The sequence below is a fragment of the Chiloscyllium plagiosum genome, chromosome 20 (genome assembly GCF_004010195.1).
Source record: "Chiloscyllium plagiosum isolate BGI_BamShark_2017 chromosome 20, ASM401019v2, whole genome shotgun sequence".
NCBI lineage: Eukaryota > Metazoa > Chordata > Chondrichthyes > Orectolobiformes > Hemiscylliidae > Chiloscyllium > Chiloscyllium plagiosum.
This window is the reverse complement of record NC_057729.1, coordinates 61,085,795-61,103,095: the sequence shown is the minus strand read 5'-3', so window position 1 is coordinate 61,103,095 and position 17,301 is coordinate 61,085,795. Positions and strand designations below refer to the sequence as shown.

The following is a 17,301-nucleotide window of genomic DNA, read 5'->3' as shown; positions in this document are numbered from 1 at the left end:
TGAATACTGACGGAAAGTATTCATTCAGTGTCTCCCCAATCTCTTCAGCCTCCACACGCAACTTCCCACTACTATCCTTGACTGGACCTATTCCTACCCTCGTCATTCTTTTATTCCTGACATACCTATAGAAAGCCTTAGGGATTTCCCTAATCCTACCAACTAAGGACCTTTCATGTCCCCTCCATAGCTCTGTCAGTAGGTTTTGAGAAAAACTACTGACTGAGCTATGGCTGAGTATCTGCAATTCACCCACCACAGACACGGTCACCTCAGCTCCCTGGGCCATCAGCCCCCTGGGCCCCCAGCTCCCTGGGCCCCCAGCTCCCTGGGCCCTCAGCTCCCTGGGCCCTCAGCTCTGGAATTCCTTCACTACATGTCTCCATCACACCTTCCTCTTTTAAAATCTAACTGTTTGACCAAAATTAATTATTGCTGTTACACTTTGGGATCACTTTGGAAAGGTGGTTCAGGTGTCTTTGCTCTGTTAAACGTGTAATATAAATACAAAGTTGTTGTTGATTTAATTCCATAGCCCAATGCTCACAAGGAACTGGGCAGAAAGATTAAAAGGTTCATAGCAGCCAGGAGAAAAGTGATGGCACTGTTTCCCCAGTGCACACATCTACAGGATGAATGACAGGTACACAAATGTACTTGGAATGGGTACACCAACGTACAGGAGAAGGGGAACAGGAATGGGTACACTAACATACAGTCAACTGGTACCTGCTACAATTATGTACATGGGATGGTGATTGCTACATTAACATACAGAGCCACAGACTAACAGGTAGACTGTAATCAGCAGCTCGGTCTGCACTGGCACTAATGAAACTCAGTTGTTGTTGCCTCTGAGACAACCATCGCCCACAGAGTATAAATGAATGGAATACTTTGCTCAGCTTAAAAACATTCAGAAGATACTGGAATTTACCTGCAGTTCTTTAATCTTCTTCTGGAGCTGAGCAACAAGAGCCCCTTCATCCTCGATTTTTGAGTTTAGCTGACTTATTTCAAAATCCTTCCTGTGAGTAGAAAAAAAAAGAAATGTCTCATTAGGTGACAGCTCAGAGGTTACACTGACTCACGGAACAGGATTGATATACATGACATTTAATTGGCAGGAATGTCACACATGGGTCCATATTAATAAAATTGATTGGGAGGTTTTGCTGAGATTGCAATCTGTTTACTGCACTCCTCCTCCCTTGTGTTAATTTTCCTAAGCGTTAATGATCAGAGGAGTTTGGTCAGGGAGTGTTTAAGCTGTTTCTCAAATCAGGGGGGTGGGGGGCATGGTGGGGGGGTGGGGAGGTGAGGGTATCAAATGTGTCCAGTCTTTCCTTGTGGAGGGGTCTTGAGGGATATGGGCCAAGTGCTGGCAAATGGGATGATTAGATTAAGATATCTGGTCGGCATGGACGAGTTGAACCAAAGGGTCTGTTTCCGTGCTGTACATCTCTATGACTCTATGTGAGGTTCTGTGTTTGTGATGTGCCTCAGGCTTCTGAACAAATATCAGCCTGTCAGGGGCCACACAAAGAACTGTAACCAACAAATCGACTGGCCTCAGGGAACTCGGTTACATTGAAGCTGGGTAACTCTGAAGGTTTAGGGGTGACTTGATTGAGGTGTACAAGATGATTAGGGGGTTAGATAGGGTTGACAGTGTGAACCTTTTCCCGCGTATGGAGTCGGGTATTACAAGGGGGCATAGCTTTAAATTAAGGGGGGGTAGATATAGGACTGAAGTTAGGGGTAGGTTCTTCACTCAGCGAGTCGTAAGTTCATGGAATGCCCTGCCAGTAGCAGTGGTGGACTCTCCCTCTTTATGGGCATTTAAGCGGGCATTGGATAGGTATATGGAGGATAGTGGGTTAGTGTAGGTTAGGTGGGCTTGGATCGGCGCAACATCGAGGGCCGAAGGGCCTGTACTGCGCTGTATTCTTCTATGTTCTATGTTCTATGTACCCAGTGGTACAGCACAGAAAGAAACCATTTGGATCCTGACTCAAGTACCAGCTCTTCAAAATGCTATCATCATTCTCATTGCCACCATACCTGGCTTTTCCCCCATATTCCTACAAATTTCTCATTCTCAGGAATGAAATAAGAACTGAAGATGCTAGAAAAAAATAAGCAGATGGTGTCTGTGGAGAGAGGAACAGGGCGATTGATTCAGAGTGGTGACTCTCAGGAGATAAAAGACCATCAACCTGAAACACTAACTCCGTTTCTCAGCCCAGACACTGTCTGATCAGTTCAATTTTTGAAAAGTGTTTGGTTTTATTTTCTCCTCTTCACACAGGATGTTTAAAGCAGAATACTCCCAGTCTCTGTGTAGGACTGAGGTCTTCCTTCATTCTGTTCAGTGTTTGCTCAGAGGCAGTGATTGGACAACTGCTTTCATCAGTACTTGTTGAATGAGTTTAGTGATTTCAGTCAAACTGTTCAACAATCGAATGAGGGGACCCTGGTGCTTGTGTTGTGGGTTTCATGTCGAGAATGTGGTGCTGGAAAGACAGCAGGTCAGGCAGTATCCAAGGAGCAGGCGAATCAATGTTTCAGGCATAAGCCCTTCATTAGGAAGCTCTTGCCTGAAACGTTGACTCTCCTGCTCCTTGGATGCTTCCTGACCTGCTGTGCTTTTCCAGCATCTCTCTATGATCTCCAGCATCTGCTGTCCTCACTTTCTCCTTGTGGGTCTAATTAACAAAATACAGTGTCACCGGTTAGGAGACAACAAGACCCAGTCACGATGCATGATGCCAATTTGAAGGAAGACAGCCTATAGGAAACACTGGTGCTTTTTTACTGAGTGGATAGTAGACTGGAACCTACAGAATCTGAGGTCATTCGGCCCATAATGTCCATGGCTATTTTCTGCAAGTGCGACTCATCTAATGCCATTCCCACTGCTCTTTCCCCATTATCCTCCACAATTTTACTGCAAAGATGATCATCAAATTCAATTTTGAAAGTCACACCTGAGTGGTTGAGTCACTATATAAGAATTTTTAAAAGACCCAAAGAATGGTGGATGTTGGAAATCAGATAAAAAACAGAAATTACTGGAAAAGCTCAGCAGGTCTGGTAGCATCTGTGGAGAAAAATCAGAGTTAACATTTCAGGTCTGGTGACTGTAGTTGGGAAAAGATTAAGAATATTATTCTCACTTTTTCAGTCTCTCCTCCAACTGCTGCTTATCATTCTCTAAATCCATGACAGACTCATGTGTTAGTTTCAAATCTCCCTCCAGTTTCCGCTTGGCCCGCTCCAAATCCATGCGGACTTTTTTCTCTTGTTCCAAAGAACCTTCAAGCTGTGGGAAAATTAAAGTATGTTGGTTAGTATTGGACAATAGCAAACAGCAGCTTCAAGCAGCCATTGAGAATTATACAGGTGGATTGTCAGCACAGACCCTGGGGATGCTGAATATAACAGATTTAAAAAATATATTTACACCATGATGTTAGTAGAACAAGTCTAATTCCCAGTTAAATCAAATTTGTATTTACTTTCATTCTGATTTGCAAATTTCCATCTCTACCCAAATGCAATTTATTTACTTTCCAAGGAATCTAGACTTTTTTTTCAGACACAGCCTTAACCTGCCAATGGTAAATGATGCATTAATTTCACAGAAGGAAGGGTTTGGGGAAACCTCATGGTAGCAGCAATTCGAGCAGGTGCTGGAGAATGGTCAGGGCCACTTTTTCTGAGAAAATGCAGCATTTTAAGGAATGCACCTGTCAGAGGTCATCAGGCAGGGCAGGTCTAACACTGTCAGTCTATACTCAGTGTCTGTCGCATCCTCATCAGGGGCTTAGCTAGTTTTCATTCAGCAATCTGATTGGGCAGGAATGGGTTCTCAGGAGATGCTGGACACCCCCCCCCCCCCCCCTGCCAATTCTCAAAACTTCCAAACACCTTAACAAGAAGAAGGCTTTGTTTTTGATTGGTGGAATTTGTCCTAGGCCCAACCATCTTCAGCTGCTTCATCAATGACCTTCCCTCCATCATAAGTTCATAGGTGTGGAAATTTGCTGATGATTACACAATGTTCAGCACCATTCACAGCTCCTCAGACACTGAAACAGTCTGTGTTCTAATGCAGCCAAAACCTGGACAATATTCCAGCTTTGTCAGCCAATCATTAATTAATATCTGTGTCACACAAATGCCAGGCAATGATCATATACAACAAGATTAACTATCGCCCCTTGACATTACCATCACTGAATCTGCCACTATCAACATCCTTGGAATTACAATTGACCAGAAATTCAACTGGACTCACCACATAAACAGAATGGCTACAAGAGCAAGTCAGAGGTTAGAAATACTGTGGCGAGTAACTCACTTCCTGACTCCTCAAAGCCTGCCCATCATGTACAAGGCACTAATCAAGAGTCTAATGAAATACTCCCCACTTCCTCTGGATGAGTGCAACTCCAACAATCATTGATATTCAACACATTTTATTTTAAATTCACTTGTAGGACTTGGACATTACTGGCTGCCAGCATTTATTGCCCATCCTGAGTGGCCCTTGAGAAGATGGTGCTAAGCTGCATTCTTGAATCACTGCAGTCCAAAGTGAACACTCAGATTCACACCCAGTTATTAAATTGTTCAATCCTCATTGGTCTGCCATTTCAGCATCTGAAAGCTTTAACTGGAACTCACATCATCAACTTGTTGCTCTAGCTTGGCCTTGGCTTTGGTCAGGGTGTTGACCTTGTCTTCCTCAGCCTGCAGATCCTCCAGGGTCTGCTGATGGGCCTCCTGAAGAGCTTTCTTCTCTTTGGTGAGTTTCACAATCGTTTCATCAAGAGAAGCCATTTCTTCTGTAAGATTTTTAACCTATAAGTGGCACCAAGGCAGAGAGTTACAAACTCAGAAAACAAATAACATCACACATTGGTCAGAGGGGAATCCTTAACTATCAACCCAACATCTTCAACAATAAATTTCACTTTCACCAACCAGCAGTTTTCAGGAAAGAATTTCAACGCTGCTAAACTGACCAATAGATAATAATACACAGGGATACAGTACTGATTTGGATGTGAGCATAAGAGGTACAGTTTGTAAGTTTGCAGATGACACCAAAATTGGAGGTGTAGTGGACAACGAAGGAGGTTACCTCAAATTACAACGGGATCTTGATCAGATGGGCCAATGGGCTGAGGAGTGGCAGATGGAGTTTAATTTAGATAAATGTGAGGTGCTGCATTCTGGGAAAACAAATCTTAGCAGGACTTATACACTTAATGGTAAGGTCCTCGGGAGTGTTGCTGAACAAAGAGACCTTAGGGTGCAGGTTCATAGCTCCTTGTAAGTGGAGTCGCAGATAGATAGGATAGTGAAGAAGGTGTTTGTTATGCTTTCCTTTATTGGTCAGAGTATAGAGTACAGGAGTTGGGAGGTCATGTTGCGGCTGTACAGGACATTGGTTAGGTCACTATTGGAACATTGCGTACAATTCTGGTCTTCTTCTGATCGGAAGGATGTTATGAAACTTGAAAGGGTTCAGAAAAGATTTACAAGGATGTTGCCAGGGTTGGAGGATTTGAGTTATAGGGAGAGGTTGAATAGGCTGCGGCTGTTTTCCCTGGGGTGACTTTATAGAGGTTTACAAAATCATGAGGGGCATGGATAAGATAAATAGACAAAGTCTTTTCCCTGTCGTGGGGGAGTCCAGAACTAGAGGGCATTGGTTTAAGGTGAGGGGGAAAGATATAAAAGAGACCTACGGGGCAACTTTTTCATGCAGAGGGTGATACGTGTATGCAAAATTTTAAAAGGCATTTGGATGGGTATATGAATAGGAAGGGTTTGGAGGAATATGGGCCGGGTGCTGGCGGGTGGGACTAAATTGAATTGGGATATCTGGTCGGCATGGACAGGTTGGACCGAAGGGACTATTTCCGTGCTGTACATCTCTATGACTCTACGACTCTATGGTGGAGATAGGGTGTGTCATTATTTAACACCGGGATACAGTACTGGTGGGGACGGGGTGTCAATGTATCATACTGGGGTACAGTACTGGTGGGGACATGTCTGTCACTGTATAACACTGGGGTATAGTATTGCTGGGGACAGGCCTGTCAGTGTATAACACTGGAGTACCATACTATTGGGGAAAGATCTGTCACTGAATAACACTGGGGTACAATACTACTGGGAACAGGTCTATCAGTGTATAACACTAGGAAAAGTTGGAAAATGAATGGTATATCACAGGGAGGGGTTGGTACAGGAATCAGAATGCAGGTGAAGGGTTAAGGTTGGGATGAATGGGGAGGTGTTTGCCGAGAGTGTGGCTCTTTGCTGGGACTGTGAAGATGCTGCTGTGGGTTCTCACTGCAATAGATTCAGGAGCTGCTAGGATGTGGAAACTGTGAGAGGGAAGTACAACAAAGGAATAGATGTGTATTTGTTGCTAAATATGAATTTCACCTTATTTTCTGTTGCATGTTTCTCCTTTTCTACTTTGGCTAGTGTGATTTCCAAATCATCAATGTCTTTCTTCAATTCCGCACACTCATCCTCAAGTTTGCGTTTCTTGGCGGTCAGTTCTGCATTCATCTCTTCCTCATCGTCCAGTCGCTCCGTTAGCTCCTTCACCTTCGCTTCCAATTGGATCTTTGCTTTGATCAGAAGGTCACATCTCTCTGCTGCATCAGCGAGGGTGTCTTGCTCCTAGAAGCAGAAAGCACATAGAGGATAAAATCAGTCTCCCCAGCCCTGGGCTGAATGCACTGTGCCCCAGGGTTTGAAAGAAGATCATTGAGGAGATTGTGAATGACAGAAACAAGAGCCTGTCACCTTAACCAATAAGGTTTCATTGACAGTTAGGATATCAAATACAATCTTAGCATTTATTTCAAAAGGGCTAGAATAGAAGAGCAAAGATGTACTGCTGAGGCTGTATAAGGCTCTAGTCAGACCACATTAGAAACATTGTGAGCAGTTTTGGGCTGCATATCTAATGAAGGATGTGGTGGCATGAGGGGTAACAGAGGATACAAGAATGATCCTGGGGATGAAGGGCTTGTTATATTAGGAGCAGTTGAGAACTCTGGGTCTGTACTCGATGTTTAGATGGATAAAGAGGGATCTAATTGAAACTTACAGAATATTGGGAGGCCTGGATAAAGTGAAGAAAATGTTTCCACTTGTAGGAGAGACTCAGATTTGAGGGCACAGCCTCAGAGTGAAGGGATGACCCTTCAGAACTAAGATGAGGAGGAATTTCTTCAGCCAGAGGGTGGTAACTCTGTGGAACTCATTGTTGCAGAGGGTTGTGGAGGCCAAGTCATTGAGTGTCTTTAAGACAGGGATAGATAGATTCTTCATTAATAAGGGGATCAAGGGCTACAGGAAGAAGTCAAGAGACTGGGGTTGAGAAACATATCAGCTATGATTGAACAGCAGAGCGACTCAATGGGCCAAGTGGCCCAAGCCTTCTCCAATGTCTTCTGGTCCTTATGGACTGGATTGGGTAGGACTGAATGTTACTGGGCAGTATTCTGTTCTGAATGTTAAATGAGATAGTCACTGCTCTTATTGTCCTGGTTAAAATGGGACAAAGGGGTCATGGTGACTAAATTTACCGATGATATGAAGATCAAAAACAAACTTATGAAGAGGACATGGGCTACAAATAGATTCAGTGAGTGGGCAAAGATCTGGCAAATTGAGTATAATGTAGTAAAGCGTGAAATTGTCCACTTTGGCAAGAAGAATCAAAATAAACATTTAAATATTGAGAGATGTTGAGTTCGGAGTTTCAGATAGAACTAGGTGTGAATGCATGACTCACAAAAGGTTAGTATACAGGGGTCCAGTGAGTAATTCAAAAAGTTGTTGTGGTTCTGTTCGCCGAGCTGGAAATTTTTGTTGCAAACGTTTCGTTCCCTGTCTAGGTGACATCCTCAGTGCTTTGGGACCCTTCTGTGAAGCGCTTCTGTGGTGTTTCCTCCGGCATTTATTGTGGCCTGTCCCTGCCGCTTCCGGTTGTCAGTTTCAGCTGTCCGCTGTAGTGGCCGGTATATTGGGTCCAGGTCGATGTGTTTGTTGATGGAGTTTGTGGATGAGTGCTAATAAATGCCGGAGGAAACACCACAGAAGCGCATCACAGGAGGCTCCCAAGCACTGAGGATGCCACCTAGACAGGGGACGAAACGTTTGCAACAAAAACATCCAGCTCGGCGAACAGAACCACAGCAACAAGCACCCGAGCTACAAATCTTCATCCAAACTTTGAACATCCAACACCTCCTCCTCTGTAATATGGACATTTTTCAAGATGTTACCATCTATTTCTCCGTTGTCTTTCCCTTAGGCATCTGTTGATGAAATTGCGAGGATATCCGTTTTTTGCGAATACCTTGTATAGGTGTTCCTCTTCCTCTTTTTGCAGTTCTGGTGTACTGTAGTGTGTTGTGGCCCTTTTGAATAGTGTCTTGATGCAACTTCGTTTGTGTGTGTTGGGGTGGTTGCTTTCATAGTTCAGGACTTGGTCTGTGTGTGTGGTTTTCCTGTGTACCTTTGTGGTGAATTCTCTGTTTGGTGTTCTCTGTACAATCACATCTAGGAATGGGAGTTGGTTGTCCTTTTCTTCTTCTCTCATGAATCGGATTCCTGTGAGTGTGGCATTGATGATCCGGTGTGTTTTCTCTATTTCTGTGTTTTTAATGATTACAAAGGTGTCATCAACGTATCTGACCCAGAGTTTGGGTTGAATTTGTGGTAAGACTGTTTGTTCTAACCTTTGCATTACTGCTTCTGCTATGAGTCCCGAGATCGGTGAGCCCATGGGTGTTCCGTTGATTTGTTCGTATATCTGGTTGTTGAATGGGAAGTGTGTTGTGAGGCACAAGTCCAGTAGTTTAAGTATGCCGTCTTTGTTGATAGGTTCAACGTCCTGTTGTCTGTCCTCAGACAACAACACACCAGAACAAAGGACCCGATACCCAGCATGAGCAAAACTAATGTAGTGTACAAAATCCCATGCAAGGACTGCACAAAACACTGTATAGGACAAACAGGAAAACAGCTAACGATCCGCATCCATGAACATCAACTAGCCACAAAACGACACGACCAGCTATCCTTAGTAGCCACACACGCAGACGACAAGCAACATGGGACAACACTACTATCATAGGGCAAGCCAGACAAAGACCAGCCAGGGAATTCCTAGAAGCATGGCACTCATCCACAAACTCCATCAACAAACACATCGACCTGGACCCAATATACCGGCCACTACAGCGGACAGCTGAAACTGACAACCGGAAGCGGCAAGGACAGACCACTATAAATGCCAGAGGAAACACCACAGAAGCGCTTCACAGGAGGCTCCCAAGCACTGAGGATGTCACCTAGACAGGGGACGAAATGTTTGCAACAAAAATTTCCAGCTCGGCGAACAGAACCACAATAACGAGCACCCGAGCTACAAATCCTCTCCCAAACTTTGAATTCAAAAGGTTGTTGGAAAGTTGGTCTTTACCACAAAAGGATCTGAGGACAGGAGTAAAATAAAGTTTTGCTGCGCTGATATGGAGCACTGGTTAGACAGCACCCAGAGCACTGTGTCCAGTTCTGGTCCCTTGCCTAATGAAGGATGGAATCGCCACAGAGGGAGTGCAGCAGACATTTACCTGAATGATTCCTGGGAGAGTGGGACTGTCCCAAGAGGAGAGAGGGAGGAGACTGGGCCTGGAATCTCTGGAGTTTAGAAAAATAAGAGACAATCTCATAGAAACTTCCAAAAGCCAGATCCTTGCCCACTCATTGAATGTACCTAGAGCCCCATGTCCTCTTCGCAACTTAGTTTCTGATTTTCATATCATCATCGGTAAATTTAGTCACCATGACCCCTTTGTCCCATTTTAACCAGAACAATAAGAGCAGTGACTATCTCATTTAACATTCGGAACAGAATACTGCCCAGTAACATTTAGTCCTACCCAATCCAGTCCATAAGGACCAGAAGACATAGAAGAAGGTTTGGGCCATTCGGCCCATCGAGTCTGCTCTGCCATTCAGTAGGAATCCTGGCTGATCTGACATTCCTCACGTCCACGTCCTTACCCTTTTCCCAGAACCCTTAATTCCTTTAAGACCAGAGGATAGTGATTCTTTGGAATTCTGTACTTCACAGCCTTTGCAAGCTTCCTCTTTGACAGAGTTTTATAGATTCCTCATTGGTAATGACAACAAGGGGTACGAGGACAGCTCTGGATACGGCATGTGGTGAGATGATCAACCATGATCTAGAATGGCAGAGTAGACTCAGGCTGAATGGCCTCCTCCTGCTCTGTGTTCCTCATAGAATGTTATTGATTTTTGTGAGGGGGATTGAATACAAAAGCAGTGAGGTTATACTTCAGTTCCACAGGGACTGGTGAGATCTCACATCTGGAATACTGTGTGCAGTTTTGGCCACTTTAGAAAGAATGTGGAAAGAAAGCTGAGTTAATGTTTCAGGTTCACAAACCCTTCTTCTGGACCCAAAATGTTAACACGAGGTTTGAGAAGATTTGTAGCTCAGGTTAAGGTTCTGGATGTAGTTTTGCTCACTGAGCTGCAAATTTAATTTCCAGACGTTTTGTCACCCTACTCGGTAACATCTTCAATGAGCCACCGCAGGAAATGATGTCACCACAGGAAATGATGTCAACAACCCAAAGAAATCCAAACATATAAATAAAAAAGAGGAATTATCAACAGTGCTTAGCCTGGAGGCCCACTGAAGATGTTACCTAGTAGGGTGACAAAAGGTCTGGAAATGAACCTTCCAGCTCAGCGAGCAAACCAACATCCAAAATGTTAACGCTGCTTTCTCTTCACAGATGCGGCCAGATCTGCTGAGTTTTCACCCCAGTTCCTGTTCTTGTTTCTGATTTCCAGTATCTGCAGTCTTTGTTTTTTTTTGTAAGGATGTAAATGTGTTGGAAGCAGATCAGAGAATGTCTACTAGACTAATAACTGGAATTGGCAGATTACACTGTAAGGCTGGATAGGTTGGGCTTGTATCTGCTGGACTGTACAAAAGTAAGAGATGAAATATATAAGACAAGAAGCCCAAATCATGATATTTCCTTTTGTGGAAATCACCCTTCAGTAGAGCAATAAGAAGGACTTTATCCTCAAAGAGGGTTCAGTGTATTTCAAACTCTTTTTCTCAAAAGATGATGAAAGCAGGGTGTTTGAATATTTTTAGGACAGAAGTAGAGAGATTTTTGATGAGCAAGGGGGTGAAAGGTTATCAGGTGTTGTCAGGAATGTGGAGTAATCAGTTCAGTCATGATCTTATTGAATGAAGGAGCAGGCTCAAGGGGCTGAATGGCCTACGTTGATATGGTTGTATGTGCTGCCACAATGGCCTTCCTGTGGCCTCTCTCTCTGTAATCCAGCAGTAGTGAAGTAAGAGGCAATTGGCTCAACTGAATCAACCCATGGAAGAGGTTTAAAATGAGAAAACAAAATTGGCAACAAACTCCATCTCTTCGATCAGCTCAAAACTCTGTAGGAATAGTAACTTCCAGATGATAGCAAAACAGCTTCTTAAACACCTTACCCTGGGGCCTGAGCAGTCAATTCACCATCACCTGATTGTTCCCTCCCCCAGTTATAAAGGGTTACAAAGTGATCAGTGAACCATCTCGAGTCTATTTGCCAGGAGACTCTTGGAGATGAAAGGGTCCCATCCACCGAGTGTAAGGCTAGGGGAGGGACCAGCTCTTACCGCCTGTAGCTGAAGGGACAGGTCATTCTTCTCTTGGATTAGAGAGACTTGCTTTTCCTCCAGCTCCTTGCGTTTGGCCTCAGACTTGACCAGAGCCTCTTTCAACTTCAAGAACTCATCTTTCAGATTTGCCATCTCTTTCTCAGTCTCAGCACTTTTCAGCAGAGGTTTAATCTTGAAGAAAAGCTTCATCCAAGACCAATTCTTCACTGCATTGAAAGCACGAATATTCCACTGAATGACAAGTAACGCATCTCTGGTTCCAAAATGAAACAGAAATACAATTTAGTTTTATTAACAGAACTTTACCCTCAGACTATCAATAGAGTGACATATTAGGTTTTGTTAACTGCATAACAGATTGCGAACAGTAACCTAATATAGCGCTTGGGCAACATAGTGGCTCGGTGGTTAGCATTGCTGCCTCACAGCATCAGGGACCCAGGGTTGATTCCAGACAACTGTCTGTGTGGAGTTTGGACATTCTCCCCATGTCTGCCTGGATTTCCTTCGGGCATTCCAGTTTTCTCCCACAGTCCAAAGCTGTGCAGCTTACATGGATTAGACATGCTAAATTGCCCATAGTGTTCAGGGATATGCAAGCTAGGTGGATTAGCCATGGGAAAATGCAGGGTTCCAGGGATAAGGGAGGGGAGTGAGTCTGGGTGGGATGCTTTTCAGAGGGTCAGTGTGCATTCAGTGGGCCAATACTGTAGGGACTCTATGATTGTAATATGTTTGAGGTCAAGGCAGGGTTTGAAAAGGGCAGATGTGAAACATTTTCCAAGGCTTATTCTGAAACCTGATAGAACACTGATCCTTACACTTAAAGGCTTATTGCTGAAAAAAAAAGAGATTCATTTCATCAAAGCTCTTTGTCTTGCACTTTCAGAACAAAGCAAACACCATCAAAATATATGCATTATCAGTAATACTTGGGTTTATACTAAACAACCCCGAGAGAATTAAAATCCAAGGGGCTAGAGATCAGAATCGAAGAATGTGGTGCTGATAAAGCACAGCTGGTCAGGCAGCATCCGAGGAGCAGGAGAATGACTTATTCCTGATGAAGGGCTTATGCCCAAAACATCGACTCCCCTGCTCCTCGGATGCTGCCTGACAGGTTGCGTGTTTCCAGCACCACACTCTTCGACTATGATCTCCAGCATCTCAATCCTCACTTTCTCCTGGCTAGAGATCATGCTCCAGTTATATACCAAGACAAGCGCAGCCCTGGGAGCACCTTCCTGAAGAAGGGCTTATGCCCGAAACGTTGATTCTCCTGTTCCTTGGATGCTGCCTGACCTGCTGCGCTTTTCCAGCAACACATTTTCAGCACCTTACAATGGTACAAGGGTCACTGTTTCAAAACCATGGCTTGCCCATTTGTGACAGAAATAGGGAGACGATTACCTCACAGGGAGCTGCATGCATTTGGAACTCTCTTCCACGAAAGATGGTGAACGGGATGAAAAGTTATTAGGTGTCAGAGAAATGTGGAGTATTCAGATCAATTGTGATCTTACTGAATGGCAGTGTAGGCTCGATGGGCTGAATGGCCTACTTCTACTCTTAATTCATTTGTTTGTACATTGATCTTGGAGGGAATGCTGTGTAAATTTGGTACAATAATACATGAACTCTAAAGCATACTCTACAAAGGGAGATTAAGCAAATTTGGAATTTCATTAATGTTTTCAAAATATCCAGGGGTCTAGACGGAGTGGTTCGTAAGAAATGGTTTGCCCTGCTGAAGGCGTTATCTAGTGTTAGGGAGCAAGGTCATAGCCAGAGACCTCAGCAGTGAAATCAGGAGACACTGCAACGCACAAAAAGGGTGGTAGACATTTGGAATTGTCCTCCACAAGAGGCAACTGGCCAACAAACAATTGTTAATTTTAAGTCTCCAATTGGTAGATTTTGTTTTCCAATGATATTAAAAGATTTGGGGCAAAGGAGAGTTATGGCGATTGTAGCTGATCTGTGACCAATCATATTGAATGGTGGAATAGGCTCAAGGGGCTGAATGGCCTCATCGTATTGTGTTGTTTCTTGTTAATGATTTCACTGAGATTGGCAATTTTATTTCTCTACAATACATTCTCCAGATGTGGCAGGTACTGACACAGCTGTGTTTTTCCCAATTAAGAGCATGGGTCCAGAGTGAACCAGTGCTGAGTAGGTACACACCCACATCTTTCCATTCCTGAATGACACTCATAGATAATCGATTTAGATTTAGATTTTATTGTCATGGGGTGAGATGTATTGAAGGATACTGAAAGAAATGAGAGCATACATTGTAGAGATACTAGCAATAACTTTCCAGTTTCCCTTAGACTCAAGAAATGTGCCAGAGGACTGGAGATTACCCTTGTTCAAAACAAAGATAAGCCCAGCCATTATAGGCCAATCAGTTTAGTATCAGCAGTGGGGAAACATCCAATTGTAATAATTAGTCATTAAATTAGAATTAGAATTAGAATCCCTACAGTGTGGAAACAGGCCCTTCGGCCCAACAAGTCTACCCACTGTCCGAAGAGTAACCCACCCAGACCCATTCCCCGACCCTATATTTATCCCTGACTAATGCACCTAACCTACACGTCCCTGAACAGTAATTGTCACTTGGGGCTAGTTGAAGAAATTCACCATCAATTTGTTCAAGGAAAATCATGTTTAAAGAACTTGCTGGAGTTTTCTGAAGAAGTAACAGTGAGGGTTGATGAGGGTAATGCTGCTGATGTGGTATGTGTAGATTTCCAGAAGGCATTCAATCCAGTCCCACACAACAGCCTTGATCACGGAAGAAAAGGGACAGTAATGATATGGATACAAAATTGGCTCTGAGGTGGGAAAGAGAGTAATGGTCAATGGATCTTTTTCAAATTAGAGGAAAGTTTATAGCGGAGTTCCCCAATGTTGGAATCTTTACTCTTCCTGCTTAATATTAATGATCTAGTCCTTGGTGTACAGGACACAGAGTCAAAAATGGAACTTGAAAGTATTGTGATCATGAGCAGAATAACATTAGACTTCCGAGGGCACACAATGGTTGATAAAGTAAGCATATATTTTGCATGTAGAGGAATGTGAGGTGGTTTACCTTGGTAAAGAACATGGAGAGACAGCATAAAACAAAAGGTACAATTCTACAGGTGGTGCAAAATCAGAGGGTGCTCAGATATGTCTGCACACATCTTGAAGGACAGATTGTGAGAGTTGCCAATAAGGCAGACAGTATCTTGGAGCATAGCGAATGAGAGTGAGGAGATGATGCTGAACTTGTACAAGATTCCTATTAGACTTCAGCTGGATTATTGTGTATAGTCTGGGCAGAAGAAGGATATGAATACATTGGAAAGAGAGCAAAAAAAGATTCACAGGCATTGTTTCAGGCTGAGGGGCTGATGGGAGAAACAGTGACATCCTTTTAGAGAAATGAAGGTTGAAGGAGATGTCATCGACATGTTCAAAATCTCCAGGGGTCTGAATAGGGGTGAGTAGAAAGGAAAAAAACTGTTTCCATTGATGTGGGATCAAGAACCAGGAGGTAAAGATTCAGGGACAACAGAAGGATGACAACATGAGAAATAATTGTTTCACACAGTGACTGATATGCGCTGCTTGAGTTGGATTTCAGCAAAACCTTTGACAAGTTCCCATATGGGAGACTGATAAAGAATGTATAAGCACTTCGGATCCAGGGTAACTTGGCAAATTGGATCCAAAATTAGCTTCATGGTAGGAGACAGTGGGTGGTGGTAAAAGTCTGTTTGTCTGACTGGAGAAGGTGTACCCTAGGGATGAGTGCTGGGCCCATTATTGTTCATGATATATATGAAAGATATAGAAAAAATGTAAGGAGGGAATGATAAGCAAGTTTCAGATGACACAGATTGGTCGGGAGGTTGACAGTGCAGAGAAAAGTGTTACAGGACAATGAAGACAGATTGGTCAGATGGAGAGATAAGTAGCAGATGGAATTTAACCCAAAGTCATGCACTTTGGAGAAACAAACAGAACAAGTGAGTATTCAATGAATGGCAGGACACTAGAAAGCTCAGAGGAACACAGGGACCTTGAAGTGCTTGTTTCTGAAAGTTAATTGTGTAGATAAGATATAGCATTTGAAGCATAGATTATAAGAGCAGGGAGATCATGTTGGAGCTGTACAGAACTTTCGTTAGGCCACAGATTGAGTACTGTGGGCAGTTCTGGTCCCCACACTAAAGGAGGGACGGGATAAAATTGGAAAGAGTACAGAGGTGATTCACCGGAATGTTGCCTGAGATGGAGCATTTCAGCGATGGCGAGAGGCTGGATAAGCTTCGGTTCTTTTCTTTGCAACATGGACATTTTGAGGGGGACCTGATAGAGGTGTATTTAAGATTACGAGGGGCACAGACAAGGTGGATAGAAAACAGAAGTTTCCCTTAGCCGGGGTGCCAATAACAAGGGGACATAATTTTGAATTGCAAGGGAGGAGCTTTAGAGGAGATTTGAGGAAATCAGTTTTCACCCAGAGGGTAGTGGAAATCAGGAATGCACTGCCTGAGGGGGTACTTGAAATGAGCGTTTGAAATATCATAACATTCAAGGCTATGGGCATAATGCAGGAAAGTGGGACTAGTATAGATTTAGTATGTTTTTTTGTCAGTGCAGACTTGATGGGCTGAAGGACCTGTTTTATGAACACCCTGTTTGTGATGGATGAAAGATGCCAACTATAGCAGGTTTCAATTTTCAGGAGATTGGCATGAAGTGAAGACCCATTTTTTTTTCAGTGTTATTGAGCAGAACTGTCAATTTCAACTTGTTCCGGGCAGATTGGGGCAAATGAGTGACAGTGATTTGTGACAGGTCATGAATACCTTTTCATGGATTTACATTTGTCATTCTCAACAGTTCCATTGACAGTTGAGGCTTACCGTCTGGCGATCATTTTCTGATACTCAATTCTCATCAAATATCCTCGGCTACGAGCCTGGATCATTGTCAGGATCTTTGCCAATCGCTCATCTCGCATTTCTTCCAGCTGGCCCAACAAGCCAGCTTTGAAGAACACCTAGTTCACAAGAAACATCGCAATTCAGGAGCAGATTGCACAAACAACTTACCCTGCCAAGCACAAAATCTCATTTACTCAGCAAAGATCATCTCTCAACTTTAACGCTCAGACACTGGGATCTCCACCTGCTCTCTCCCTATATGTTCCTCTCTCCTCCCGCGCCTGTCCCCACCACCACACCACTCTCTCTCTCTCTCTCTCTCTGTAGCTATCTATCTCTTACCTTAGCTCTCTAACTCTGCATATCCTTCCCCCTTGGGGAGATGCTGATGCTGTTGGCATTACACTACACTGCAAACCAGCTGTCTAGCCAACTGAGCTAACTGGAGAAAGTGAGGTCTGCAGATGCTGGAGATCAGAGATGGAAATGTGTTGCTGGAAAAACACAGCAGGTCAGGCAGCATCTAGGGAACAGGAGAATCGACGTTTCGGGCATTAGCCCTTCTTCAGGAATCCT

At 43.7% G+C, this 17,301-nt stretch overlaps 1 protein-coding gene across 1 annotated transcript in view; it reads right to left on the bottom strand.

Annotated features, from left to right (window-relative positions):
• LOC122560342 (myosin-7-like) overlaps positions 1 to 17,301 on the bottom strand; it is an 86,757-nt gene that overhangs the window by 32,350 nt on the left and 37,106 nt on the right. Inside the window, exons 22-27 of the mRNA XM_043710989.1 lie at positions 16,705 to 16,841; positions 11,774 to 12,029; positions 6,472 to 6,714; positions 4,693 to 4,869; positions 3,180 to 3,325; positions 938 to 1,028 (exon numbers count right to left, since the gene is read on the bottom strand). Of these exons, the coding sequence (XP_043566924.1) occupies positions 938 to 1,028; positions 3,180 to 3,325; positions 4,693 to 4,869; positions 6,472 to 6,714; positions 11,774 to 12,029; positions 16,705 to 16,841 (1,050 nt within the window). The remainder of the gene's footprint in view (positions 1 to 937; positions 1,029 to 3,179; positions 3,326 to 4,692; positions 4,870 to 6,471; positions 6,715 to 11,773; positions 12,030 to 16,704; positions 16,842 to 17,301) is intronic.